Consider the following 26914-nt stretch of genomic DNA (forward strand, 5'->3'; position numbering starts at 1 on the left):
CTCTCCTTCCGTCTCTCTTTCCACGTCGCCGTCAGCCTCCTCTTCTGTGACTTGCTCCTCCCCCGCTGCTCTTTCGTCTTCTCCCTCTTCTTCTTTGTCTTCTTCTTCTTTTTCTTCGTCCTCTCCTGCCCTCTCATCTCCTTCTCTTTCATCGTCTCCTTCTCTCTCGTCGTCTCCTTCTGTGTCCGTCTCTCCTTCCTTCCCCTCGCCTGTCCCGTCTTCTCCCTGTCTTTTGTCGTCTCCATCTCTTTCTTCTGCGTCTTCTCTCTCCGCGGGTGCATGCATTCGAGTAGAGGCACTCGCATCATCGCACACAAAGGAGGAGAGGGGCGAGGAAGGACAGGAAGAGGAGAAAAAAGACGGGCGAGACGGGAACAGGGATGAGACTCAAGAGGACGGAAAGACAGGGGAGACGGAAGGAGAAAAGACTGTGGAGCCACAGAAGGAAGAGGAACTCAAAGGAAACGGAACAGACGAGCAAAAGGCAAACGGCGACGACGGCGCGAAAGGAGGTAAAGGGAGATTGGAAGAGGAAGAGGAGACGAAGGACGATAAGGGCGGCAAAGGGGAAACTGAATGTCAAGCAGAAAGCAAAGAAATCCAAGGTGGGAAGGAAGGGGAGGCAGACGGAGGAGGCGGCGAAGCGAAGGGAACGGACAAGGAAGATGAAAGGCAACGCCATTATGAGACGCATGAGGATGGACAGAGACACGACGAAGAGAGAACCGTGGAATTGAGCGATGGGAAGTTCGACAGCGGCGGAAAAGGAGACAGCAACGGCAGCAAGGAAAGCGAGAATAAACATGCAGAGGAGACAAGGCAGCGCACGGAAGAGAGCCGCAAAGAGGGAGAAGAAAACGTGTTTAACAACTGTGGAGACAAAGCCGAGGAGCAAGAAACCAGGGGAGAAACGGAAAACGAGCAAGAGAGAAGACTACAAGATGGAGAGGTGATAGAAGCCGACGAAGAAGAAAGGGAGGGAAAGAATGGAAGACAAGAAACAGCAGAACTAGGGGAAAACAGGAGAGATGAAGGAAGTCAACGAAGGAGAGCAGAGATCACAAGTGGCCAAGGGAGACAACAGGAATGTGCCGAAGGATCCCCACGGGGCGAAGAAAAGCTGACGGAGGAGCTGGATACAGAGACCAGAGAAGGGAAGAAGGAGGACGAGAAAGATCACACCGTGGCAAGAATGCCGGAAACATCTCCCTCTTCTCCGTTGTTTCCTGCTTCCTCTTCTGCGCCCGCGTGCGCGCCTCCTTCTCTGCTTGCTCGTACTTCCTCTCCCGCCGTTTATCCTACTTTTTCTTCCTTCTGTGCAGCGGGGGGTTTCGCGTCGTCGGAACGGCGGTCAGGTGTACATCCGCCTCGACATCTCTCAAGATCAGTCCGTCCCGGATCCCCCTTCTCTCCCTTTGGGTCATCGCGTCTCGTGCCTTCTTGTCGTCCTTCCTCGGCTCCGGTTGCAGCTTCTCCCTCGGTAGCTCGCTCTCCTGCGTCTGCGGTCCATGCTTCTTCGTCTGTCGTTCGGCCGACTCCTCGTTCTGCCCCGTACCGTCCCTGCTCGTCTTCTCTCCCTTCTCTCCCTTCTCTCCCTCCTTCGCGCTTCCCGGCCTCGCCCTTTTCTCCGCCTTCGTCGAGTCCTCTGTCTCCGTCACAGTCTCCTTCGCTCTCGGCTTCTGCCACTACCTGTGCTTCCCCCCACGCCTCTTCTTCTCCTGTTCTTTCTTCTTCTCCTGTTCTTTCTTCTTCTCCTGTGCTTTCTTCTTCGGCTTCTTCTTCTCCTTGGTGTCAGATGCCGTTTTCAGCTTGGCTCGCCACTCGCGGGGGACAATCTCTCTTTGCCGGCGACTCGCGTTCGAGTGTCTTGTCTCCTTTACGAGATTCAGGAGGCTGCGCGTCTCCTGAACACGCCCCAAGGCCCCTGACGCCTTCCGCCTCTCCTTTTCGACGTGGAGAGACGCTTTCCTCTTCGGGAAGGTCTGCGAGAAGAAATCCTTCCTCGGCTCCCGTAGCGCTCAACTCCGAGACAACACCTGCCGCTGCGCTGGACGCTTCACCTTCTGTTTCCGCTGGTTCTTTGTCGCTTTTGTCCTCGATTTCGGCGGGGGGTGACCACGCGGCAGAGACATCGGAGACATCCTTTTCACCTCCTCTGGGAAAGGATCGAAGACCAGGAGCGTCGGCCTCAGTTGGTGACGCGCCAGCTTTCTCTGCCTACAGCGAGCCTTCTCAGGAAGGGCCAGAAGAGGACGGCAGCCTCGGAGAAGAGAGAAAGGAAAACGGAGGAGAAGCCGCTATCAACGAGAAGAGAAACAACCAAGCGAGCGGCGAGGGCAGAGACGCGGGAGGAGTTACAGCTCCGGCGAGGGCGACGCCAATCACGATGGAAACTGAGCGCGAGGAGTTGCCGGAAGAAAGCGGCCAGGGAGAGAGGACAGAAGCGAACAAAGGAACAGGACGAGAACAGGAGGAACTCAAAGCACCGGCCCAGGACGGAGAGGAGACACTGGAGCACAAGACTCATGCACGAGAAAGAGATGGAGATGGACACATTCACAGGTCTGCGGGAACGGAAGTAGAGGACGAAGAGACAGAACCCCACGGCGGAAAGGCAGGGGACGAGCCGCACGTGGTTTCTCCAGCTCGGACGCCGTCGCGAGACTGTAAAAGAAATGGAAGCGAAGAAATGCAAACAGAAATGGAAGAAGGCGAACCTTTGTACTCCGTCGTTGTCTCCTTTTCCCCGTGTTGCGTTCGCACGAGACGGGGTAGTGAAAGAGAAGAGAGAGAGAGTCGGGAGTGCACCTCCTCGGTGTCGTCTCATTCTTCCGGGCTCCATCGTGGGGAAGGCTGCAGCGAAGAAATCGCCGGAGCAAAGAAACAAGAAGGCGACAGCAGGACGGGACTCAGGGGAGCCTCTTCTCCACCAGCACATGACGCATCGTCTGTTCGCGGCTCTTCTTCCTGTTCCGCCTCGAAGTGTACAGCCGTCTCTCCGGTTTTCTCGGAGAAAAAAACCGCAGCACTCGGCTCTTCTTCCTCTCCGACAGACACAGCTTGCCTGCGCTTGTGTACATCGGGTTGCTCTTCGGCTTCTTCGTCCTCTTCCTACTTTTGTGTCTCTCCTTCATCTGCTGCCTCGTGTTCTTTTGCTCTATTCCATTGTCAAGGCGCGTCTGCCTGCGAGGCTTCTCCCTCTGGTCGTCGGTTGTCCACTGCCCCAGATCGCGACGCTCTCTCGGCTGGCCCCGCTCCCGTCGCTCCGAGAGACAGCTGTGGGGCGAAAGGCGAGCGGGGAGCAGGAAAAGAAGCGGGAGAACAGGAGGAAGGAGAAATAGAGGAAGGAGAGAAGAGACAAGACGCCTCGAGGACCCGCGAGAGATTGTATCCGGACAGAGACGAAAAAGTGAACAAGGCCAGCGACGAGGAAGAGACAAGCGGGGAGCCTGCGGAGCGAGTGAAAGGCGAGACAGACGAGACACCCGGGGTGTGCAGGCGGGAAGCGCACGCAGAAAGTGAAGAACGGTACGCAGGAAAACTCGTGAAGGTGGGTTCCAACGGAAGAGAAGAAGTATCAGTGACGGAAAGGAGCGTGGATTCAACCAGAGAGCGGGGAGAAGATGGCGAATCGCGAGCGCGAGGCGAAGAAGAAGCGGCGAGAGAAGAGGGAAAACTGCAAACGTGCGATCACGACGCCGGTCGAGAGGAAGAAACGGGAGACTCCAGTAGCGCAGCACGAAGAGAGACGGTGACCCCTCCTGGTCCGTTTGCTTCCTGGACTGAGGAGAGACGAATCCTTCTCGAGAAGTTGGGGATCTTGGAAGAAAAGAACGCTGTCCTCGAACGGGAACTTCAGGCACTTCGGCAGCGAGAGACACGGGAATCAAGAGCGAGAGAGACAGAGGATGCAGGCCGAGAGTCCCGAGCACCGGGGAGCGAGAAGAAAGAAGACGGAACGGACGAAGGAGCAGTGACAGACTCAAGACACACAGAAGAACGAAAGGGACGGGAAAACGAGGAGGGAGGTAAATGTACTCAGAAAGGTGGACGAGAGCAGTGGTTGAGAGACGCCCAAGACGGACAGAGAGAGAAAGGCGGCGGCGAACAGGGGGATGACAGCAACCCAACAGGACGAAAGGAAGAGGAGACAGGCGCACAGGATGTACCACGAAGCAAAAGTGTTTCCCCTCGCAGCCACGAGACATTTTTGGTGCATCCCGTCGAAGAGGCAAGACACACCGTGTACCCAATCAATCCACAGGAGAAAAACGCTCCTTCGTCTGCCGCCGTCGATGACACTCAATCTCGCGCCTTCAGTTCTCGGCTCCGAAAAACAGCCGACATCGGCACGCAGACCGAGGGCTCTGAGGCAAGTCGTGCGTTGTTGCCAGAAACAACTTCATCTCCGTCTTCTCTTTCTTCTTCTGCCTTGGCAGTGCCTGCTGCGAAGGCCTCGCGGCCGCGACCGCCTGGTCCCCCGCCCCCCAAGGGAAGAAAACCACCATCCCTTCCTTCTTCGGCTGTTTCTGCTCCTGTCGCTTCTTCCTTTGACAGGACGCCTGCCGCGTTGAAAGCGTGGGGATGCAGCGTGGATGGCGACAGGCTTCCGTCGTTGGAAAGCGTTTGCGTTCCGCGGAGGCTTCCGCGGGACGCCGAGAAGCTGGTGCGGAGGGGAGACAGCGCGGGAGACAGGCAAAGCTGCGGGGCGCCTGAGGCCGACGGAGACGCCGGGAGAGACGTAGCAGAGAGGAAGCCTGTTGCCTGCGTGCTTGCGCAGGCCGGCCCGCTCGCGACGGTCCTAGCCCTGCTCGAGGAGTCGCTGGAAAACGGGAGGGAAGAACAAGACCCGAACCAGGAACGAGGTGTAGGTACACCTGGAGAGGGTGGGACACGGCAGACAGCCGGCGTCTCGCCTGCAGGCGTTTGGCCTTTGGAGAATGGACAGGTCGAGAGAGTCAGTCCCATGGGCACTGCTTCTCCTCGTCTGCTTTCGAAGGCCACACAAGTCGCTTCTCGTTCATGGAAAAGTGGAAATCTGAAACTTACGCGAGATGCAACTGGCGGCTGTCTGTGGACCCAACAAAATGCTGTGGTGAAAGACTTTCTTCACACGATCGGCCCCTCAAGTACGCGTTGTCCCTCTTTCGCTCCTTCCGCCTTCTAGTCGGGTGAAGGCAGCGAACGCCGGTCGTGCCCGTTCCTTTGTCTCATTTCTTCTCTTATTCTTCTTTGCTTCGTCTTCTCTTCTTCCCTTCTTGCCGTCTTTGTCTCTTCTTCCGCTCCTTCGTGTCTGCCTAGTCTCTGGCTCTTTCATTCCTTCGCTTTTTCTGTTTCTTAAACAGGCAGTTCCCTTTTCCATCTTGCGCAAACCGGTGTTTTCCGCAGAGCCGTGCCGTCTGCGGAGCCTTACCATTTGCGGAGAGCGCGTTGTTTTCTCTTCTTTCTTTCAGTTTTTGCAGCCCCATCCGCGCCTTCCCCCTCTCTGCTGGAGGCGTCGAGTCACCTCCGCTCTCTCTTTCGACCGCCAAAGCAACCACCCAAACCGAATAACGAAGGCCAGGCTTCCTTCTCTTCCTCCTCGCCTCCCTGTTCTCTCGCGTCTCTCCTCTCTTCTTCTCTCTCTTCTTCTCTGTCTTCTCTCCGTCGGGGGGGGGCCAGCGATGGGCGACTCGCTGGCAGAGCGACGCAGCCGGAGGGAGAGGAAGCGAAAGAAAGCATTCTGACAGTCGAGGAGATTGTTGCGCAGCGCAAATGTTCCTTACCGCCTTCGCTAAAGAAGACGATCGGTGAGAAGAAACAGCGGAGCCGTCCCTCGCTTTTCTTGCCGCACCGGAAAAACGCGTACCTCTAGGGTGCACGCAGAGCAGACAGGCAGTTGTTATTCCATTTATTTTTACATAAAGCGTATACATCCCACCGGTTTTGGAAGGCCCTCCATTTTTTACCAGCGAATTGGTTCCCGGCGTATTTTAAAAATAGAGCGTGGTTAAAAAGCGCTCCACAGCGGAGCCCACAGGAAACAGTCTCGTTTCTTTCACCTGTCGATTCATATATTTGCGTCGATTCAACAAAAGGTGGATATGGATCTACAGATGCACGTGTGTATCCATTCTTTGACGTGCAGTGCTCTATTTCTATGCATGCCTGTCCATCTATCTGTTTAATTCTGTCTATCAACCTATATACATATATATATATATATATATATGAATTTGCATTTATCGTTATCCTTCCATCTATTTAATTCTACTATCAACCTGTGAATATGTGTCTGTATTTGTCTCTCTGTCCATGCGGATTTGCCCACATGTTGGAAATCCAAGAGACACACAAACGCGCCGATCCCTGGCGCAGTGTCGGCGGATAGGCGTATCTCCGTTCCTTTGTGGAGCCTTTTGTTTTTCTGGGCGTTCTCGCCTGTTTTCTGTTTCGTTTTTCTATGGTTCGAGGGGTGTCGTCTTGTTTTCTGTGTTCGCGTTCCAGGGATCTTCCTGTCGGCGATTCGACGCGCGAGCCCAGACAAAACGAGCTTTCTCCAGGCCTTTCGGGAGCGGCTGCTGTCCTGCTCCCTCAACTCCGTCCACGCCGACCTCATGTTGTGAGCAGAAAAGAGACGGCGGAGAGATTCCACGACTGCCTGCGCAGAGATTTTTGCACCAGGTTGACTCGGCGGGCGCGACGAGGGTTCGCTCGCCCCGTCCGTTGTCCCCGTTTACGTCGAGATGCACACGCCACCAGCGAGGGCGAGCAAATAAACAGAACGGCAGACCGAGCCGCCATGGCAGGGGAGGCGGGAGAGAGAGGAGCGAGATCGTCGTTGTTTCTCTCCGGTTTTTATCCTCTGCTGGCCTTCGCAGGGAGGTGGTTCCCGATTTGGGCGTCGTCGGTGCAGAGAAACAGCAGCTTTGGAGAGAAGGCGAAAAGGCGCTTGCGAGGAGCCTCGCGGAAACGCAGGAAAAACTCGCACGAATCAGACCCGCGCCCGCCGCTGACCTGCGTCTGTCGGACGAGGAAGTGTTTCTTCAACTGGTTCGTCCACACCTTGCCTCCTCGCGTGGAATCACGAATCTCTACTGGTTCGCACCAAGAACTCGATTTTCCACCGGCGGACACTCAGACATCTTTCGAAATACAGACTCGTACTTTCCTCATATATAGATAGATAGATATATATATGTCGGTGCACGAAGATGTGCGTATACATGTGGGAAGACATTTGTAGTTTCACTCATTTCTGTGTGTACTTGTGGGCCCGGTGGGTGGTTTTGTGGACGCCTGTGCTTGCGCTTGCGTGACGGTGATCGACGCATGCCTCCGTTTTTCTGTACGGAAACGTAAAAGTGTGAATATACCCTCCTCCCCGCACGCACCCGCTTACACTTGTGCGCGTCTAAGAGTATAGACACTCCAAAAGCTCTGTCTGTCTCGTTGTCGCGGCGTGTGCACTCCTCGAATGTAGACCTTCCAGTAAATTCTTAGGAATACGGTAAAACTTGGATACTTGCATGCGTGCATTTGCTCCCCTTTCTGCGTGTGTGTTTTATTGCTTGTTTCAGGTGTTTTCCTTCAAGAGTCTTCGAGACCGTGTCGAACTCCTTCAGTTCCTCAGCGAGAAACACCTCCATCCTCTCTTTGCGTCTCTCTCTGCAGTAAGGTTTTTCTCTCTTCTTCCCTTCTCTTTCGCATACTCTCGGCAGTTTGGTTTTTTGGTCCGCCACGTCCTCCGACGGAGGTGTTCAGCCCGTCGCTTTTGCAGGCTTTTTCGTCAGTGTGCGTTTTCTCCCTACACGCGCGAGGTCTTCTGTCGCTTTTTCTCGACGTAGTTGTCTCTCCAAGAAGCCCCTTTCTGGAGGTTTCTTTCGCGAGCGGATGCACATCCGCTGCGGAGACAAAACCGTGCGAAAGCGTTGTTCACCACCTAAAGGAGACCAGTGCTTTGGGCTCACGTCCATCCTCCGCCACGCGCGGCGTCTCGGGGTCTCTCTGGTTCCTTTCCCCACGGCTTACCTTCTGTCTTCATGTCTCTTTCCCTCTGTCTGTGTCGTCCTTCCTCTCTGTCTTTCTCCCGCTCTTGCCGCGCTTCTCTGTGTCCGCCTCCCTTTCTTCCGCTCTTACTTTTGTCTTCCGCTCTCTCTTTTGGACACGACCCTGTTGTCTCCTTTCCTCTCCGCGCGTTTCCTCCGAACAGCGACTGCGAGTCAAGGTCGAAGCATTGCATTTGCTGAAGGCGAAGGCATCTGCGTTGCGGCTCTTCTTTGCGGTACGCTTGTCTCTCTGTTCTTCCAAATCCGAGAAAAACCGTGTTGTCTTTCAGTGCCTTCGCCGAGAAGACCGCACAAATGACTGAAGGAGACGGTTCTGACCTACACAGAGGAGAAAGCGTTGAAGCGTTCCAAGGTGCCGAAAGCGCGGAGTGCAACTCCGCCGCTGAGAAGAAGGCGCCGCGTGGGGAGAAGCTGCAAAGCAGGCGAAACTTGATAAGCCTCGGACCCCCCACTGGAATCGAAACCGAGTCGAGTGGAGATGGCCGCACTCTTGAGAGAGAATTCCAGTTCAGCAGGCAGAAAAAAGAACCTCTGGAAGGTCAACGAGAAAGGCAGAGAGTCAGACAGGAGGCAAAGAGAAAAGAAATCCAAGACCCGGGAGAGAGACCCGCTGCCGCCACACTCCCGCCTTATGCATGCAAAAGATGTGTGGACGCCGTTCGAGTTTTGGCTCTTTTTTTCCATCGGCACTGCATGACCTCCCCTCTGTCTCCGTTTTTTTCAGAACCTCCTCGCTGCCGTGGAAATCATAAATCAAGAGGAATACGAGAAAGAAGAGAAGCGAGAGGAACACGCGGATGCACTGGAGAGGGACAGAGAGCTCGCGCGGACAGACACGAAAAAAGACGACGCCTCGTCTCTCGCATCGTCGCGTCCTGCGTGGTTTCGCTGGACAGTGATGCTGCGAAAGGTACGACAGAACTCTGCCTGGAATAAATCGAACTTCTCGCTTTCAAACTGAGCCGAATCCGACATCAAACCATGTGCAAAAGCGCTCCTACGCATACACATATGCAGGTTGGAAAAAACTATATTTATCCATATATTAATATATATATATATATATGTATATATGTATTCATGTACAAATGTATAGATATATGTTTGCGATTTGGACCGTCAATCAGTCAGTTCTAAGGAAGATTCCTCCTTTCCACGGATTCGGGGTTCTCGGCGTGAACTCTCTTTCTTCTTCAAGCAACGTACTAAAGTAAAATTTCGATATTTTGCTGCCCATCGCTTTGTGGGGCCGTCGATCGAATCATCTCTGTATGAACGTTTCTGTGCGGGGCCTTTGCATCTGTTTTATCTTGAGCGTTTGACGACCTGTCGGCTCATCGCGTTTTACTGTCTTCAGTTTCTGCTCGATGCTGCGTCTCCTGGTCTGTTCCCGCCGCCCCTCATGCCTGTCTCTTCTGCCGTTCACTCTCTTCCATTCGTCTTGCCTCTTCGCAGGCCGAGGACGACACCGGCAGTCGGCAGGACGGTTCAGCGAAACAGCGCGCGACCGCAAGAGCGGCCGAAGGAGACAAAAAAATTCCTATTCCCTTCTTCGCGGCCGAGAGACGAACCCCTTCGCTGCTGCGATCCCTCGCCGCCCACTCAGGTAAATTGGAAGCATACTCAGTCACAAAAAATATCTCTATATACATAGACTTGTCCCACTATATCTATGTGGATACATGTGTGTATGCATGTATGCAGGTGTATATGTGCATGCGCACAGTTTCAGCAATTCCTGTTATAGAGCTCTCCATATATATGTATATGGGGTACACACTGGCATCTAAGTACGCCTAAATCTACACATCCCCCCCCCCCCCCCATAGACATATATAGGTCAACGTGTTTTTATTGATGCTTGTGGGTAGGAGTGTTTATACTCGGTAGCATTTTCGTGCGTGCGGGATGTATCTGTGCTCACTGCCGGTTTCTCGTTTTATATTTCAGGGCGCATTTTCGACAGTGGAGAGTTGTTGCTTCTGAAACGCGCAGGAGAGCATCCCATTGAAGATCTCCTCGATGAAGTGTCGCTGTTTGTGTCTTCGCTCCGAATTCTCGCGTGGGCTGTACACCATGCATTGCACGCAAGGAACGATGAAAAAGAAAAGCGAGAACAACAGATAGGGGAGACAGAGAAAAGAGAGTCAGAAGAGGGCGAAGGAAAATGCGAGAGAGGAGACAAACAGATGCGAGGACGCGAAGAAGAGGACAAAAGTGGAGAAAGAAAGGAACCGATTCGAGAGTCTCCTGGAAAAGATGTTTCGCTCGCTGGCCAACAGGCAAAGACGACAGGTGTATGTACACCTGAAAAGAACATGGGGTGCAATGCCTCGCCTTCCCTGCCTCCTCCCTGTGTTTTGGCGGTTGCACGAAAACTCGAAGCCTGCTGTCTCACAACTTCTGTTTCTTCCCTCGCACTGTGCACAGCTCCTTCACCAAGTTCTCTTTTGCCTTCGGCTTTTGCCTGTTCGTCCTCTTCTGCCTCCTCGACTCGCGAACCTGGGCGAGAAGACGGATTTCTTGCTCATGTCGACGTGTGCCTTTCTGCTCTGGTAGCGTCCCACCTGCAGCCGCTCCTCGCTTTCGCGCTCCAGGTCTCGTGTCTGTACACCCTGACGGTGCTTTGGCTCGGAGATCCCGAGCCGTTTCTGCCTCTTGTTTCGCTTTCCTCGCGGAAAACCCCCCAAAACCCGTCTCCGTTTGTTCCGCGTCTGCTTGCGTCCGAAACGAGCTTCCTGTCTTCCTTCTCTTCTTTCTTGTTCGCCTCCTCTCCCCTTTCGTCTCTGCTCGGTCCCTCTGTTTCATGCGCCGCGCCCGGTGCCGAGCCTCGCGGAACAGGCGGCGGCGAGTCGCTGGGAAACGCGCCGCTTTCCCAAAAGCCGCAGGACCGGGAAAACCTTTTTTCTCTCCTTTTCCGCTTCTTCGACAAGTACCAGAAGGCTGAAGAGAGCTTGCGGCGCCTGCAAAAGCCGGCCTCGCTAGGAGGGAGTCAGCAGCACGGGACGCGAGAAGCGAATGGAGAGGCTGGTGGCGAGAGGAAAGCGACGACTCCGTGGCGGCGAAAGCTGGAAGAAAAGGAACGAGAAAATGAATCGGCGGAGCGAGCGGAGAGAGAAAACTGTCTGGACGCGGACCGCGAGGAGGGCAGAAAAAGTGGAGAACCGCGAAGCAAGAGTGTCTCCTCGCTCGCGGCAGCCTGGATGCGCGGCAAGAAGATGCACCCGCCCACAGAGGCAGAACGCGAGGCCGGTTTTTTTTTGAAAGACCGAGACATGGGTGGCGTCTCTTTCGCACTCGCAGCACGAAGAAGGCGAGAGGGCGACGCAGGAGAGGCGAAGAAGGCGAGGACGACAGACGAAGAGGGTGAACGAGGACTGCCGAAACTCGACTTTGTCAGAGAGAAAAGGCCAACGCCCCTCTTCTCTCTCGGATCCTCTCTGAGACAAGGACTCTCTTCAAAACGCCCAAGGTTCCCCGCGTCGCCGAGACCGTTCGGACTCCCGGCTCTGCCTTCGCTGGCGTCCGCAGTCTCCTCTTCCGCCGCTGCCTCGCCTTTTCCTGCTTCGCTCTCGGCGTCGGTCTCCTCTTCTGCTGCCGTGTCACCCTCCTCTTCTGCTGCCGTGTCACCCTCCTCTTCTGCTGCCGTGTCACCCTCCTCTTCTGCTGCCGTGTCGCCCTCTTTCTGTCCTTTCACGAAGAAACGAAAGACCGCAGCGTTCGCGGAAATGCAATCGACGCCTCCCTCTTGTGTCGCGCGCCTCCGCCCAAACCCTGCGCAGCAAAGGGAAAACGCGGATAACTCAACAGCCTCTCTACTCTCTCCTGCGTCGCCCCCTGTCGCGGCTTCCACATCTCTCTCGTCCTCTTCCTCGGCTGTCTCTTCTTCCTTTCCTGTTTCGTCTTCCGCTTCGGTCTCGTCTTCCGCTTCGGTCTGTTCCTCCTCTTTGCGCGTTTCTTTTGGGCGCTCGCCTCTGTGTGCCGAACCGTATGCGGCCGATGTCTGTTTTTCCAGTCCTCGCGCGTGCGGAGCTGACCGAGCCGGAACGGCTGGCGCGGCGGGGGCGGCGTCGCTGAAAATGCAGACCACACCTTTCGAGACGAGAGCGGCAGGCGCCGGGGCGCGTGGGGAGACTCCCGTCGAGACTGAAGAGAACGGACAGGCGCGCGAAGCGGACCAGGGCGCGCGGCGAGAGATGCTGAACAGCCAAGAAGATCCGACAGAGAGCGCGTCTCCACACACCCAAGAGGACGGAGACAGGGAGCGGAAGCGACAGAACGCGCAGGGGGAAGACGGCCGAGGCAGATGGGTGTCGAGGCGAGTCGACGAGAAAGAAAACAGGAAACTGAACTCGCCGTTCCCCTCTCCTGACCCCGAGCGAAGTCCTGTGCTCCCGCCGTGGGCGGATGCCATCGCCGAAATGACTGCACGGCGAAAGGAAACGCCTCGCAGAGAAGACGGGCGCCCGCGACGGGGAGAGACGCGCGAACGAGGAGAGACAGAGGGGAGAGGGGAAGGAAGAGACACATACGGGCGAGACGCAAAAGACCGAGACGGGGAGGCACGCGCGCCGCTTCGTCCAGGCTCTCCCTCTTTTTCGGGGCGGGGCAGCGCGCGACGAACTGGCGAAAGAGAAAGCGCGTTTTCTCTTTGGGGTCTGACGCGCGAGATTGACGGAAACAGCATCGCAACGCGAGGTGGAGAACTCGAACGCGAGAGCGCGGGCGAAGGCTGCTCGTACACCCCCGTTCGTTTTGGGCGCAGAGATCGCCACGTCGCCTGAGGAGAGACGCGAGCAGGGAGAGGCAGGAGAGAGAGAGAGAGGAGGGGTAGGCGGGGAGCGGTGAAGACACGGAGGGGGAGGACGAAAAAGAGACAAGAGGTTGCAGAGGATACCGGGAAAACATCATTTGAAAGACACAGAGGAAGCGCGAATCGACGAGAAACAGCTCGGCAACGAGAGAAGAGGAAGACAGGGGGGAAGGAGCGGAAAGTTAGGAGACTAGGTTAGGCGGCAGTGGAGAGAGAGCGTGCAAAGAAAACGGGAACAGGAGAACACGAGGAACACGGGGGAAAAGCGCGAAACGCGACTGTGTCTATGCATGCGTCATTCCATGTCAACTGCTTTGTCACTTTCTTGGCTTTTGAGAAACGAAACTTTTCAATAAGGAACTCAGGTCCTTGCGTACTGCCTGTCTCCATCCTTGTCACTCTGTTGCCCTTTCCCTGTTTTTATTTTATCCTTCCTCTCTTTCTTTTCTCTCCCTCGTTGTTCTGCGCTCTCTTTCACAGTTCTGTCCCTCCCCTTTTCTGGTGCTCGATGCTCCTGTCTCACGAACTCGTTACTCTCCCCACTTGACCACCTTCCTTTTCTTCTCCTTTCAACAACGGAGCGAAACGAACGCCTGCTGTCTCATCTCGCCTTCGTTTTCGCCGCCTCTCCAACTCCCCACAGCCCAGTCTCACAGCAGTCTCTCTGGGTGCAGCTACACATGTATATATATTTTTTTACGAATAAATAAATATGTACGTTTATCTACCTACACATGCACACATATATACATATCGACCTTGCACGGATATGAAGGTTCAGAAGATAGGGACATACCAGCACCAAAATATATACAAATGTACGTGCCCATACATTATGTACATGCCTACACGTATGTCAGCAAGGCGATTTAAACATACATACAGATATAGACGTGCAAGTATACGTGCGCATTTGTGTGTACCTTTTTTCCCCCCTTTCCAAGTGTGTGTGTGTGTGTGTCTCCGCCGACTCGCATGTTTCACATGTAGTATGTCATCTACGGAGAACTCTTAATCGACATATCCATATATATATATATATATATATGCATATATAAAGAGCATGCATCTATCTACATACACATGTACAGGCCGATTGTTCTTGCGGCTTGTGCGGTGAGACTGTGGTGGAAGTTCTCGGCGCCCCGTGCTGACTCGCGGCGCTCGACTGCATGTGTGCATCGCTTTGAAAGGGAATCGAGAGCTCTACGAATTCCTCTACCCTATTTTTGCCTGTCCCTTCCACTTTCTCGGGAAGCTCGGAGTTGAGGCGAGAAGATAACCCGACAAACTTGTTGGACGCATCGACGTCAACTCTGTGAACACTGCGGTGTGTAGACGTGGCCTTGTCCTTTCCGCCGTCCAAATCCATACAAAAACATATGCGCCGCAACCACACATTTTTGTGCACTAGTGCATATATAGATATGCATAAATAGATTTTTATGATGCACGTGCATACAATATATATATATATATATATATATATATGTAAATACGAGGTTCTTTAGTAAAGGAAGTGAAGGAGATAGAAGGCTGGACGCAGTCGCTCGAGCAACAGCGTGAAAGATCTTTCAAATTCTTTGCTTTTCCTTCTACACGTTGGAACCTTTCCATGAAATGCAGTGGCTCAGAAAGTCACAAGAGAGGAAAAGGCAGGAACTCAACGTGGGACGAGGACGCGAATGCGATGAAGAAATCCAGCAGAAGCAGACACTGGAGACGCGAGAAAAACAGACAAGATGCAGGTGTGCTGTCTCAGGAGTCTCCCCCGGTCGTTTTCCAGTTTCGCCTGCAAAAACGCCGTGGCTTCTTTTCGTCCAGATTTCCGGCTCTGCCGACTCTTCCTTCGTAACCTCTCGGTTCTTCCGTCTCTCTTTTTTTCTTCACGCTCGGTCTCAACCCCTCCTTCTTTCCTACGTCTCGCTCTTTCTCTGTCTCAGCCCGTCTCTCTCTTTCTCTTTCTCTCCTCTCTCTGCTTCATTGTCGTTTCTTCTCTTCGGCTCCAGCGCCGTAGAGATTCTTCTTCCGCTGCTGGAGCATGTGGGTGTAGAGCATGAAGCTGCCGGGAATGTACGCCAGCAAAATGAGGACGTACAGGCAGTGGAGGTTGACTTCGAAGTTGAGTGTGTTGGGCATCGGGACGGGGTAATGCGCAAAATGAGGCAACTGAAGCGTGGGCAAGGCGCTCAGCATGCACACCACCTCGCTGGTGATGCCCACCGGATACAGGAACGTGAAACCTGAAAACATAAACGCGCATGCACAGAGACACCCCCGTGTCGGTCGGGTCTCAAGTCCACACGACGACGCGTCAGCGAAGCCAGGAACGAAGGTAAGACGGTGAAGCCGCACGAGAAGAAAGTGAGGAAAGCGGGTCAGCGATGCAGACACTGAGACAGGGAAGAGAGCAAGAGAAGGCTGAAGAGACAGCTGGGAAGCGAACCAAGGACGGAACGAGCAGAAGAGACGACAGGAGGACTGACGAAGGGGAGAAGGAAGAAGAGAAGCGGTTTTGAGAGCGAACGACTTGGGGAGAAAAAACAGAGAACGAGAGAATAAGATCGAGAAGAAAGAACGGAAAAGAGAGACGCACCCGAGTATCGTAGCCATTTAAGGATCATCGGAACCTCCGTCTTGGCCTTGACTGCCGCCATAGCTGCCTCATCTCCAAACGCCTTCTTTGCCTCCCGGTGGTGAATGCAGTGGAGCAATTCTTGTGCGCAGAAGAACGGGTAGCTGAAGAAACAGCCAAGACACAGATCGACAAAGTGAAGAGTCTGGCCGGTCGGAAAAGAACACGTTTTCCACCGAAAACTCGCGATGCGTCGTCCCATCTGCTTTCTGGTCTGTGGAGTCCACTTCTCTGCGTCGACGGTGTCGTCTCTTCCCGGTCTCTTCCTCGCTTTCTCCCCTTTCGTGTTCTCAACCTTCGCTCTCTACTCTCTCTTCCTCTCCCTTGGTATGTCTTTCTCGTGTGCTCCTTCTCGTCCCGTCTACGCTCTCGTCGGCTCTCCCTCGATCTTGCCTTTCCCTCGTTCTCCTCCTCCTCTCTCCCGCCGTTCTCGCTCTTCTCTCTCCGCTTCCATCGGACCTCACCGGAGCAGCTCGGCTAGACACCACGCGGCGATGAGGCTGCCGAAGGCGGCGGTGTCGTGCGTCTCAGGAACGTGCCGGAAGAGAAACAAGACCAGTTGAATGCGTGAGAACACCTGGACAGAGAAGGGAGAATGCGGCCAGGGAAGGCAACAGACACGATCTGAGAGAATGGAAAAAAAGGAGACACTGCAGACACTGAAGAGGAGAGAGGCGAAACGGGAAAAGAGCTAGACGCGTCCAGCGCACCCCTTTGAGAGATCAACGCAGCATGTTCCTCTCCCTCAGAGCACGACTCTCTCTCTCAGCGGTGTGTCAGTGCAGCCGAAAAGGAAATGTGTCGCGATGAAGAGAACTTGAGGGAGAGCGCAACGTCCTCGACACGCGAGAAAGACCAGATCCAGGCAACCCTTTCAACGATCGAGTCCTCGCCTTTCTCTGCTCCGTTCTTCTCTTCTCGCCCCACGTGTCCTCCCCTCTGACTCCCCCTCTTCACTTCTTTTCCTCTCCTCAGCTCTCGCCTTCGTCCCCTTCTCCTCGATGTCAGTAGCTCCCCAGAAAAAGGTAGTTTGTAGAAACCTTCTCCTTCTTCCCCTGTCCCGTGCTGGTGTTTTCCCCTGGTTTCCCTTTTTTGTTCTTGTCTCACTTGAGTCAGCGTGGTCATGACGCCGCTGCGCACGATCCCTGCGGCTGCGTGGACGACTTCCATCGCCTGCATGCTCTGGGCGACTGTGAGGGGAAACTCAAGCGCGCGGTAGAGAGAAGGTGCGGCGAAGTCGGTCCACGAGGACTTCTCCAGAGTGTGTTGCACAAAGAGAAAGAAGACGTAGCCCCAAGCAGCAGTCGCGACGCAGTTGTACAAGAAGAGATAAAGGTGAGCTGCCAGCGACGGAGGCCGCACAACCGGATCTTTCTTCGCAGCGACAGGTGACGCTGCAGGAGCTGCTCCTGCCATGGTGGGAAAGGAAGAAGAAGAGACAAAGGGAGAGAGACAAGCGACAGGAAAAGAAGATCCCGCGAAAGAAATCCGGTGAAAGAGAGAGGTGGACAGCGGAACAGAGAGCAGGGACCGGTTCTGGTGAGGAGAAAAGACACACGAGGCTCTCGACAGAGGGCTTTTTCGCCAGGTTCCACTCCAAGGCACCACGGTGTGTATTGAGCGAGAGGAACGTCTCGATTTCGCTGGTTCTACACAGCGCCCCCACAGCCCTGTTCGAGAGAATGTCTCCCTCAGCTGTTGAAGAGCGCGGAGTTCTGTTTCCGGAAAAAGAAGCGAAAGAGAGGCTCGAAGCGATCGCCTCCCAGTCGCTGAGAGGTAAGACACGCGCAGGAGAAAAACGCGGCACGCCGTCAAAACCCTCGCTGAGAAAAACGGTTTCGGCGGTTTGTGAACTCCACAGAAACACCCGAGAGAAACGAACTAGGACCGAAACGAAGAGCGGAACAGAGGGAGGATGGGGAGCAGAGAAAGATCGAGGAAACAACGCGTGGGAAGAGTAAGAAACGCGCAAAAAAACGAGTCGGCTTCCGTCTTCTGGGAAAGGGAAGAGCGGAGAGAAAACAGGATTCTTGGGGGGAAAAGGTGTGTGAAGACGGGGAAAAGGGACTGCTAAAACAGGAACGTGTGCGTGGTGTGCACAGAGTACGGTTAGCGAAGGAGAGAGATCAAAAATTGAACGAAAGGAAAAGACTACGGGGGCTGGAGGGTGCCTAGAAGCGTGAAAACGTTCAAACGTCAAACGCGTGTCTCTGTCTCTGGGCCTGGTTCTCGGCAGCTCGGGAAAAATGTGTAAGAGAGAAAAGAGACAAAAGGAGACACTTCCACTCCCGCTAGTTCTCAGGCGAGAAAGAAGGGGGAGCCCGGAGAGAGCAAGGCACACGGCGTTTTCTCCAGGGGGTGAAAACGCGTGTGAAAACTGTCCCCCTGGTGTCGGCAGTCCGTTTGCCGCCACATGCGGAGCAAGATGACCCTCTTTGTGCTGCGCTTTTTCCCGTTCTCTTTATCCTCACAGGCGATTCCAACGCGCCTCTTCTCTCCTATTTTCCCTCAAATATTGGAAGAGATGGGCGACAGCTACGTAGTCGCGACTTCAGTCGACGAAAGAGAGCGACGGAGGGATACACAGTCACACATAGAGAGAACTAAGATATACACAGAAAAAGAGAACTACAGATAGACGCAGAAAGAGAGAACTAGGGATAGACACAGAAAGAGAGAACTGGAGACAGAAGGAAAAATCTGTAGATATAAACAGACGTAGAGATAAAAGTTGGGATACAAACGGCAAGCGTTGTAGAGATATAATAGAGATGTATACATACAAAAAAATAGAGGCTGAGAGGTAAACACACAGAGATCGAGAGAGTAGAGGCAGACAGGGAGACACAGAGAGGCAGAGATAGAGACAGCAGGTAGAGCTCTCGTGTCCTGGTTTCTTTTCGCCGTTGCTGAGAAACTGCGTTACAACCTGCACACAGACGCGAAATGGAGAAACCGTGGAGCCCCCCCAACCCAGTTCGGAGAGGAAAAAAGGTTGTTTAGAAAATAGAAACGGGGACTCCTTTGGCCATGCCCCGATGAGGAAATGTGTGAAGAACGTGAGGAACGAACTGTTCGGGGATCACGCAAGGGAGGACGGAGGGAACAGTCAAGCAGAAATATAAACAAATTGCATCGGTGTCCTTCGCGCCATATTGCATCTTGCGTAAACAAGCGTGCATACGCAAATATACACATGGATCTCCGTACTTGCGTATCGACAGATATGCGTGTATGCGCATGTATATTGGTGTGCAGATCCGCCTGCGCCTTCGTAATTGAGTGTATCCTGCGTTTGTGTTGAGGTCAAACCTGACCACGTCACTCGTGGACTGTGCACACACGAATGCGTACAGCACGGGCAAAACAGAACCGAGAGTGGGGCGGTTTCTGTTGTCAATCCGGCGGCTTTCCGGACCTGCACGAGGGGCGTTGTCCTGCGTTCCTCTCAAGACTTCCCAGAGTTACCGGCATATGTGCATATTGTAGATTTACAGTTCCGTGTGAATGGGTCTACCCCTGGACACAAACGCATCTTCCTCCACATCTCTGTGTACTTGTGTTCACTTTTCTCTCTGCGTCGATGTGCATCTACATATGCATGTATATAGGCACATACATGCACTTTGGGAGAGAGATGCGCCTGCGTCTGTGTATGTAAGTTCATGTGTGCGACTGCATATAGAGAGTCGAGTCTTAATGCACGACCTAGTTTCTTCCTGTGAACCGCGGCGCTGCGCCGAGGGACGCGCGAGGTGAGGGAACAAAGTTGCGGCGACGGGCGAGCCTCGAGTGGGTCACGCAAACGCCGAACAAGCTAGGAAAGCCAGAAAGCAACGTTTTAAGAGAACAAAAAGAACGCACCTGACGTCCTTCTCGAGAAAGAAACAAGGCTACCGAAACAACCACGCTGGATCCAGACTGTGCAAAAGGAGGCTTACACTTCCCCCACTCGTATCCACAAGAAACAGAAAACTCCTTTTATATATTTGCATATCTAGGCCGAGATACATGTCAATGGGAGGATATACATAGCTAGGAGAAAATATTTATGAATACTCATATGGATGCTTGTGCTCCTTTTTAAACGCATCCTATGCGCAGAGGGACATAGATGTAGATGCATGGCTATTCTTGTGTTTCAATATATATTTGCATATATCTATAGATTTGACAGGTTGATGTGCCGTGTACTTTACTTCGGTTTTTGCAGCGTGTCTGGAAAAAGAGTGTGCCGGTCTCAAAACATGTCGGTGTGTCTTGTGTAGCGCTCTCTTGTATGTATTCCAGAGCGGCGCGTCTTTCGTTTCAAGCCTTTCTCCTGAGATATTTTGCATTCCCACTGGACTGCTTAAGACAGCTAAAAGTGTTGGATGGACTGGACTGCTTAAGACAGCTAAAAGTGTTGGATGGTCAACTGTTCGTGTAATTGTATGACACGTTTCTTTCTCTGCCCTTCAAGCGACAACCGCCTGGCCTTGCCTCCCCGAGAGTCTCCTATTTTGGCCCTTTGGATTGTTCCCTATTCCCTCACAGTGTGTTTTACGGGTGTACAGGAAATGTCTCTTGTGCGTGTTTTGAGCATTTTCTTCTTGTTTGCTCCGCGCTGAATCGTGGAAAAAGCCTTGACTACGTTCCAGAGAAAAAAGGCAGCCATCAAACTCTGTTGTTGCGACACACAAAGTACCTTCACTCCCGAGAACGGCAGTTTCCGGGAGTTGTCTCCACTTTCTGCGCGGTTCCTTTCCCTTTTCCATTTTTTTGCCTAGTCGGATTCTCTTTTGTATTCAGAAGCCTTTTTGCTGAGGAGGTCTTGAACAGATCCCATGAGTCGCTTAAAGGATTTTCTCTCGAGACACGCGACCTTGCAAATCCCCTGAGCAATCACGTTTGCGGCTCGAGGCTCCCCGTTGATTAGTGCGAGTTCTCCAAAGTAATCGCCGGCCTAGCAGTCAAGGGCCAGACACAGGAGAAAGTTCCCAAACAGAAACAACCCCATACGACTCACAAGAACCTAAGCAAACGAGGCATATCGATATATATATATATATATATATATATATATCTATGACCATTGCTTTCTATATCTCTTTATCTAAATATCTACGTATATACATGTATAGGAGGCACACCCTATTTAAGTATTCACATAATATAAATGTTTTGGTGTACATATTTGTAGCTCTAGAGACATATCCGGCAGTAGAAGTATTAGAAATGACACTCATGTATACGCACCAATGTGTACACACGGACGCATAAACGTAAGTATGTGCACATATGTAGAAAACCACGTAAATGCACAAATACGTATGTGTAGCTGTTTGGTTTACCTGGTATTTTTTGACTTCAATGGGAGGTTGTCCGGGCCCGAAGGATTTGGTGGCGATTGCGCTTCCTTCTTCGACGATGTAAAAGATATCTCCGAGTTCTCCTTGCCGAACGATGTACGCTCCATCTGTGAACATCTCGGTTCGAAGAGCGTCGGCGACTTTGCCGCGCTCGTAGGCGTCCATCCCATCGAGGATGTGGACACTTTTCAAGAAGGCATCGTACATGGATCGTCGTTTCGTGGCCGCGTCCTTGACAATTGCATTGAAGGTGTCTCGGCCCAATTCCCACAAATCGCACGCGGTCACGCTGGTCACCGTCGCAGCTCGAGGGGCGTTGTAGAGGAGCGCAAGTTCCCCGAAGGCGTCTCCAGGGCCCACGACTTTCACCACTTTCTCTTCTCCCTCGAGCAGCTTCGAACAGTTCAACTCGCCGCTCTCGACGATGTACAGGCACTCGCCATCGTCTCCTTCGCAAATCAACCGCGTGTTCGCCTCGATCTTCTTCTCCTGCATCGCCAGAATCACCGTGTTCAAATCCTTCTCGTCCAGGCTGTTGAACAAAAACGACTGGCGCAAAATACGCTGGCGCACACATGAGCAAACACACCCCAGACGCCAAGCATCTACGAGCTGCAAAAAGGAAGGTGGAGAAGAGCGAGGAAACGGGGCGAAGGGTGGGAGAGTCACACGCGATACTCGCGCTCAGACGCAGCTTGCATAATCGCTCACGTGCCTTTCTGGTAGGGTGTGCACGTGGGAATGCTGATCCTCTCTGGTTCGTCCAAAGAGAAACAAAGACAGAGACACACAGAGAGACCAGGATTCTTTGTGTTTGTGGGTAAGTCGCGGCTTTTTCGTGTCTTCGATGCCTTTTTGGATATTTTTCTGGGTGCGACGAAACGGCGAGTCAATGAGGAGAGAGGCGCCACCCCTCGTCCTCGGTTGACTCCAAATGTTTCTTGCGTTTTCCCCACCTCGAGTCGCTCTTTCTGGTCCTCATCTTTTTCGTAGACGGGCGCAACAAAGTTTTTCTTCTTGTTCCACTCGCCGTACACCTCAGCGGAGACCGAGCATCGCATTTTATTTAGGTTTTTGAATCGCGACATCACAGCCTCGTCGTCATCGTCCTCCACGGCGTCGTCTTGCTCCTCGTCAGATTCATCCGACTCGTGCGTTTCGACGGGACTCCCGTCACCGGCGTTTTGCAACTTCCCCAGTTGTTCGCGCAGCAGACTAATCTCCACTTTCAACTCCTCAGCTTCGCTCTTCCCGCCTGCTGCGCCTGAGAACAGAAGCCAGCACGGAAGAAAAGCGAGAGACCGTGTAGCACTCAGAGGAGAAGAGAACGCGAAGGAAGAGACATCGTACGGAATGCGGTTGACAGCGCACGAAAAGACAGCCCACTGCGTTGAGCCCAGGACAGAAATGATGAGAGGAGAAGAGAAAAAACAACGACAAAGAAACAGGAACCACAACATACCGTTTATACTATATATATGCACACAGATATACCTTTGTATAATATGCGTAGATACTTTGTTGGAGGGTGGTTCACGAGATTCAAAGCATCACCCGGGCGTACCACGTGACCGTATTTAGTTTAAGCAAACGGCGGGGTCCGTTCCGACTTCTGAGGCGTCTGTTGAGATATGTGTGTGTGCTTCAGACCGAAAACAAGATCCACCGGGGTTTCGAAGTCTCTGAGAACGACGAAGGAAAGCTTTCTACCCGGCCCTTCAACGCCTCTGAGCTCTTTGCTTTGCGTTCCACGACGGAAAGTGCGTTGTCTTTTGCAGCGCGTCGATATCTCGAATAAAAGGACTCGACCCGGCGGCCAGAAGTGAGTAGCAACGCATGAGTGTGTGAGCACGAACAAACAGGAATGTCTGTTACACTCCGTTCCGTGGTGTGGTTCGCTCTGAGTCGCCGTACCTGCAACAGGATCGGGGATTCCGGCTCGCTGGCAAAGGCGAGAAATCATGAAGGTGACGGGATCGTCAGGGTGTTCGAGAAGAACCTCGACGACAAGCCCCTCAAGAATGGGGTTCAACTTGGTGTTGATGTACTCTTGATAAGCTGCTGTTGCGCCTGCCATTTTGGAGGCGAGAAAAGGAGAAACTAAGCGAAGAACGGAAACCAACGCTACTTTGCAGATCCTCGCAGTCTCCTTGTTCACCTCGTGGGTGTTTAGAAAAGAACCCGTTTGTCCGCGCACAGGCTACTGGCTTCGAAGGCAGCTATCCACGCATATTTGTGGACGAACTCCGCTCTCTGGGGCATCAATGTGTAAGAGTCGAATATGTGTAGCGATGCGTGAGCACATGTGCGGATGCTTTTCTCGGCTGCTCAGAACGTTGCCACCGGTGGAGAGTGTTTTTCCTGTTTGCAAGAAGCACTCAAGCGGAGAATGGCGCAGTGCAAAAGAGATCTGTGGTTCCTTGGACGGGAGATTTCTCCCTAGGTTTTCGCCCTCTGTCTGTCCTTGTTGTTCCTTGCTTCGTTTCCGTCCTCGTCGCCAAGACTGGAGTTTCCCGATTCAAAAGGAAACCAGAGCCGTCTAGCCGGCAGAGCAGTCCTGATGTTTCGCCTGAAAAGGGACGACCTTGTATTTCTCGGAAGACCGTCACGGAAAAGGGTTTGTGCTTCCTTTTCCTCTGCATCGCAGCTAACTCAAAAAGCGAGTTAGATGCAAGTGAGGGGGCGTGGGGCCAGCAACGCGTGCGCAGGCTCTGCGGAGGCGCCGTTTAGAAAACCCATCTTGTCAAGAATCTTTCCCGAACGCAAAAGAGACACGTTTCTACGCCTTCTTTCACAAGAGCCGAAAAGACTGGTAAGTCCGTTTGTCAGAAAGCCAGAGAAAGCTCGCGCCTCCCTCGAACCTCTCGCAGAACGAATTCCTGCTGGGATATGTTACATCAGCCAGCGCCGCTTATCTGTATTTATTCGTATGAGGAGTAGAGCTGTCCGCTCGCGTTTGCCAATTCATCTGCCACACTTTCCAGTTGTAGTGGCGGCGCTTTCAGAGGGGAACCCACGAACAGAGATGCTGGCGTCAAAAGGCAGCTGAAAAACAACGTAGATCCCGCTATGCAGAAGTGGTTTTCCTGGACTCCGAAATGCGTTCCAGTGCACACTGGTCGAATGAGCACCCCGGTTCAGATGGATCAGCCGTGTTTGTCCCGCGGGCACCCCACGCGGAAACGGTTCGTCAGTTAGCTGCAGGGAGCAATCCGTAGAGGCAGGGAAAAGGAAGATTTCTTCCGGCCTATGCTGTCGTGGGAGAGACGCAGACTCTCGCCGCCCCCGAGTTACGTAGCTGTGGTGGTGTCAAGCAGGAACAGTGACGGGTACATAGCCTTGCCGGATCGATAGGAGCAGTCTTAGCCGAGGGAGAAGGTGACAGCAAAACACGCCCACAGCTTTCTGAGAAGAGACGCTCTGTTAACGCAAACAGAACGCTGAATGGAACCGACAACTCACAATGGGTATCCAGTCGACGGGACGTCATTTGAAATATCACAGGGTTGCACGGCACATGCAAACAACACCGCCAGAATCTCCACGCTGGGCAACGAAGAAAGGCGCCCCTAACTTCCGTACAACGTTTCAGACACTGACGTGTGTATGGGATACAAACAACCAAGTTCTTTATGGTTCACCCCAGATGTAAAATACCAAAACAGATACGCTTGTATAAAATCTATATATAAAAATGACTACACATTTTGACCCATACCACGAGGTGGCACCTGAAAGGATATATGCTGTAGACATCTACGTACACATGCTTGTATGGACACATGCATCCGTGTATGCTTGTAGATAAATGCTTCTTGCCCATCTTGTATTCTGCAAGCGTAACCTTCCTTGGGTCTTCTTCCAATTCAGGTTTTTCATTCGCCCGCGAGACTCGCAAATTCAGGGCAAAACTGGTTTGTGTTTGGCTTCTTACCAATTCTGCGTGTCCACTACCCCGAGACACACCAGGGGCGAATCTCAATAAATACTGCTTTTATAAACGTGCACGTCTAAAAGAAAACGAAGCCACGACAATATGCTTCTCGAAGTGTAGCAAAAGCATACACGTGGATCATCTATATAGATCGCGCCACTGGCTCTATCCTTGCAGTGTCGCATCCGTCGTACGGCATGGTTTTCTGTTATTTTCTGCGCATATCTCTTTGTTCGTAGAACGCGGGTTATTCTGTGGAGCGTTGTGTGTGTGTGTTGCATTCCACGCGAAAGTGGGGTAACCTGTGTAGAGGGTTGCAGTTTTCGCGCCCGCATGCTCTCGCATTTTTTCCGGAGAACGTGGACACGTGCTGGGAACTGTTATGGGTTTTTCGGCCCAGAGGCTTTCGACGGATTTGCACCGCAGTTGTGCACTACGAACCGGCGAAGGCGGGTGTCTCTGCAAGACATGGAAGTGTATGTGTCCTGCACACCGGGTGACATGCGTGACTGCTTTTATCTGGTTGAAACGCCCTTTCGTCATTCGAGTAGAGAGTGTTTCCCGAGGTGTCTGCCTAGCTGTCTTTTCTGGCCGGCGCACGCCGATGTCGCTCCAGCGAGAAACCGAGTCGCAATCGCCGGGGGCCCAGTTGAAACCGCAGAGAGCTTTTCAGAAGTGTCCCAGATACTGATTCTTGGCGGATCGGAAAGTCTTCCGCGACGCAGAAAAGGGGGAACGAGACGACGCAAAGGGGCGTGCAGTGCAGCCACCTGGTGCACCGGACCGCAGACACATCTCTCTATGCGTGAAGGTTCAGAGCGAGTGGAGAGACACACAAACACAGTTTGTCGCATAACCGAAAACAGCTCTGGCCTTGAAACCAGGCCAGGCGTATCTCTCACGTGAACCGGACGGTTCCGTTTGGAACAAAAGAACCTGCGCATTTCTCTGGAGCGATTGCGGCCTTCGTCCTGCCGCGTTTTGCCCCCTTACACGTTTCGATTCACATTTTTTCCCTCTTTGGTCGCCTCGCTCTCGCAGCGTCGAGCTTCCTTGGGAAGGCCCCAGCTAGAGGCTTGTTGCCTCCACGTTCCTGCTTTTAAGAAGATAAGGACGCACCTCTCCCGCATTCCCGCCTCCATTCCCACGCCGAGCGTAGGGTCCCAAGAAAACCTGTTCAGCGTCTCCTCATGCGTTTTGCCTGTCTCCATGCTCGCACGCATGCACACAAATTTATATACGTCTTCATGCGTGTGAAGGAGAAGACGAGCATGGCGCAGCGTGGACCCGTGAAGTCCAGCGAAGAGAAGACACAAATATACAACCCTGTCTCCGCTTACACATACGGATACATCGACCACAGCTTTTTTCCATCTGGGCATCGCACAAAAGCAATCGCCCTATCCTTTTCGTCCTCACTCTCTGAAGAGAGTGTTCACAGGAAACATGCAAATACACACACACATGTAATCGTGATGTATAATAAATATATCTATATATATGTATACAGCTTTTATAAATACGGACATTATAGGCATACATGTTAGACGGATATATATTCTAAGTAATGAGTTACATACTTAAGGATGTATATCCAAACATCGTAGCAGGCTCTGTGCTCTCCCGGTGGCGAAGAATACAAGGAAACTGCTCCTTGCTTTTCCTTTGTCCTCCCCAGGGACACCGGCGCAAACAACACGCAACGAAACAGAGCCGGTGAGGTAGGTACAAACGACGTAGCGCAAAAGAAAAAGACAAAAAAAGACAAAGAAGCTTGTCGGAGAGGAAACGGAAAATCCAGCTTCTACGCGCATTCGTGCTCCTCTAAGTGTCCGTTCCACCTTCTTCTCTCTGATTCCCTCTTGCACAGAAACGAGGACGGCAACGCGGGGGAGCGAGACGAAAAGCGGGAAAACTGGAAAGCATCTAATGCAGAGGAGCGAAACAAAACGTAATGGCACTGAAAAAGGAAGAGACGCACGTCTGACATATAAAGAGACAACGAAAAAGAAGCCTTAGCCGAAAGTGGAGATAACCGACACCTCACGAACATAGGGCAAATCGAGAGCAAAAACAAACAACAGACACCCACACGCAAATTCTGTTTTCTTTTGGAAAAGGGAAACGTGCAAC

At 52.9% G+C, this 26914-nt stretch overlaps 3 protein-coding genes across 3 annotated transcripts; 1 reads left to right on the top strand and 2 right to left on the bottom strand.

Moving 5' to 3' along the window:
- Positions 1–1795: 1795 nt before the first annotated feature.
- NCLIV_055200 (conserved hypothetical protein) lies at positions 1796–12832 on the top strand (the record flags this gene model as incomplete). Its single annotated transcript, XM_003885074.1, has 9 exons — positions 1796–4871; positions 5454–5789; positions 6487–6601; positions 6861–7032; positions 7560–7652; positions 8192–8263; positions 8773–8958; positions 9504–9654; positions 10608–12832. The coding sequence occupies 9 exons, from the start codon at positions 1796–1798 to the stop codon at positions 12830–12832; spliced, it is 6426 nt and encodes a 2141-aa protein (XP_003885123.1).
- A 2009-nt stretch (positions 12833–14841) lies between these two features.
- Positions 14842–16912, bottom strand: NCLIV_055210 (hypothetical protein; the record flags this gene model as incomplete). Its single annotated transcript, XM_003885075.1, has 4 exons — positions 14842–15104; positions 15458–15600; positions 15961–16073; positions 16604–16912. 4 exons carry the CDS (start codon positions 16910–16912, stop codon positions 14842–14844), a joined length of 828 nt encoding a protein of 275 aa, XP_003885124.1.
- Positions 16913–20261: 3349 nt separating this feature from the next.
- On the bottom strand, positions 20262–22924 carry NCLIV_055220 (putative CAMP-dependent protein kinase regulatory subunit; the record flags this gene model as incomplete). The annotated part of the gene is made up of 4 exons (XM_003885076.1): positions 20262–20441; positions 20830–21411; positions 21804–22111; positions 22762–22924. The coding sequence occupies 4 exons, from the start codon at positions 22922–22924 to the stop codon at positions 20262–20264; spliced, it is 1233 nt and encodes a 410-aa protein (XP_003885125.1).
- Between the last annotated feature and the right edge of the window lie 3990 nt (positions 22925–26914).

This window comes from Neospora caninum, chromosome XI (genome assembly GCF_000208865.1).
Source record: "Neospora caninum Liverpool complete genome, chromosome XI".
Lineage (NCBI taxonomy): Eukaryota > Apicomplexa > Conoidasida > Eucoccidiorida > Sarcocystidae > Neospora > Neospora caninum.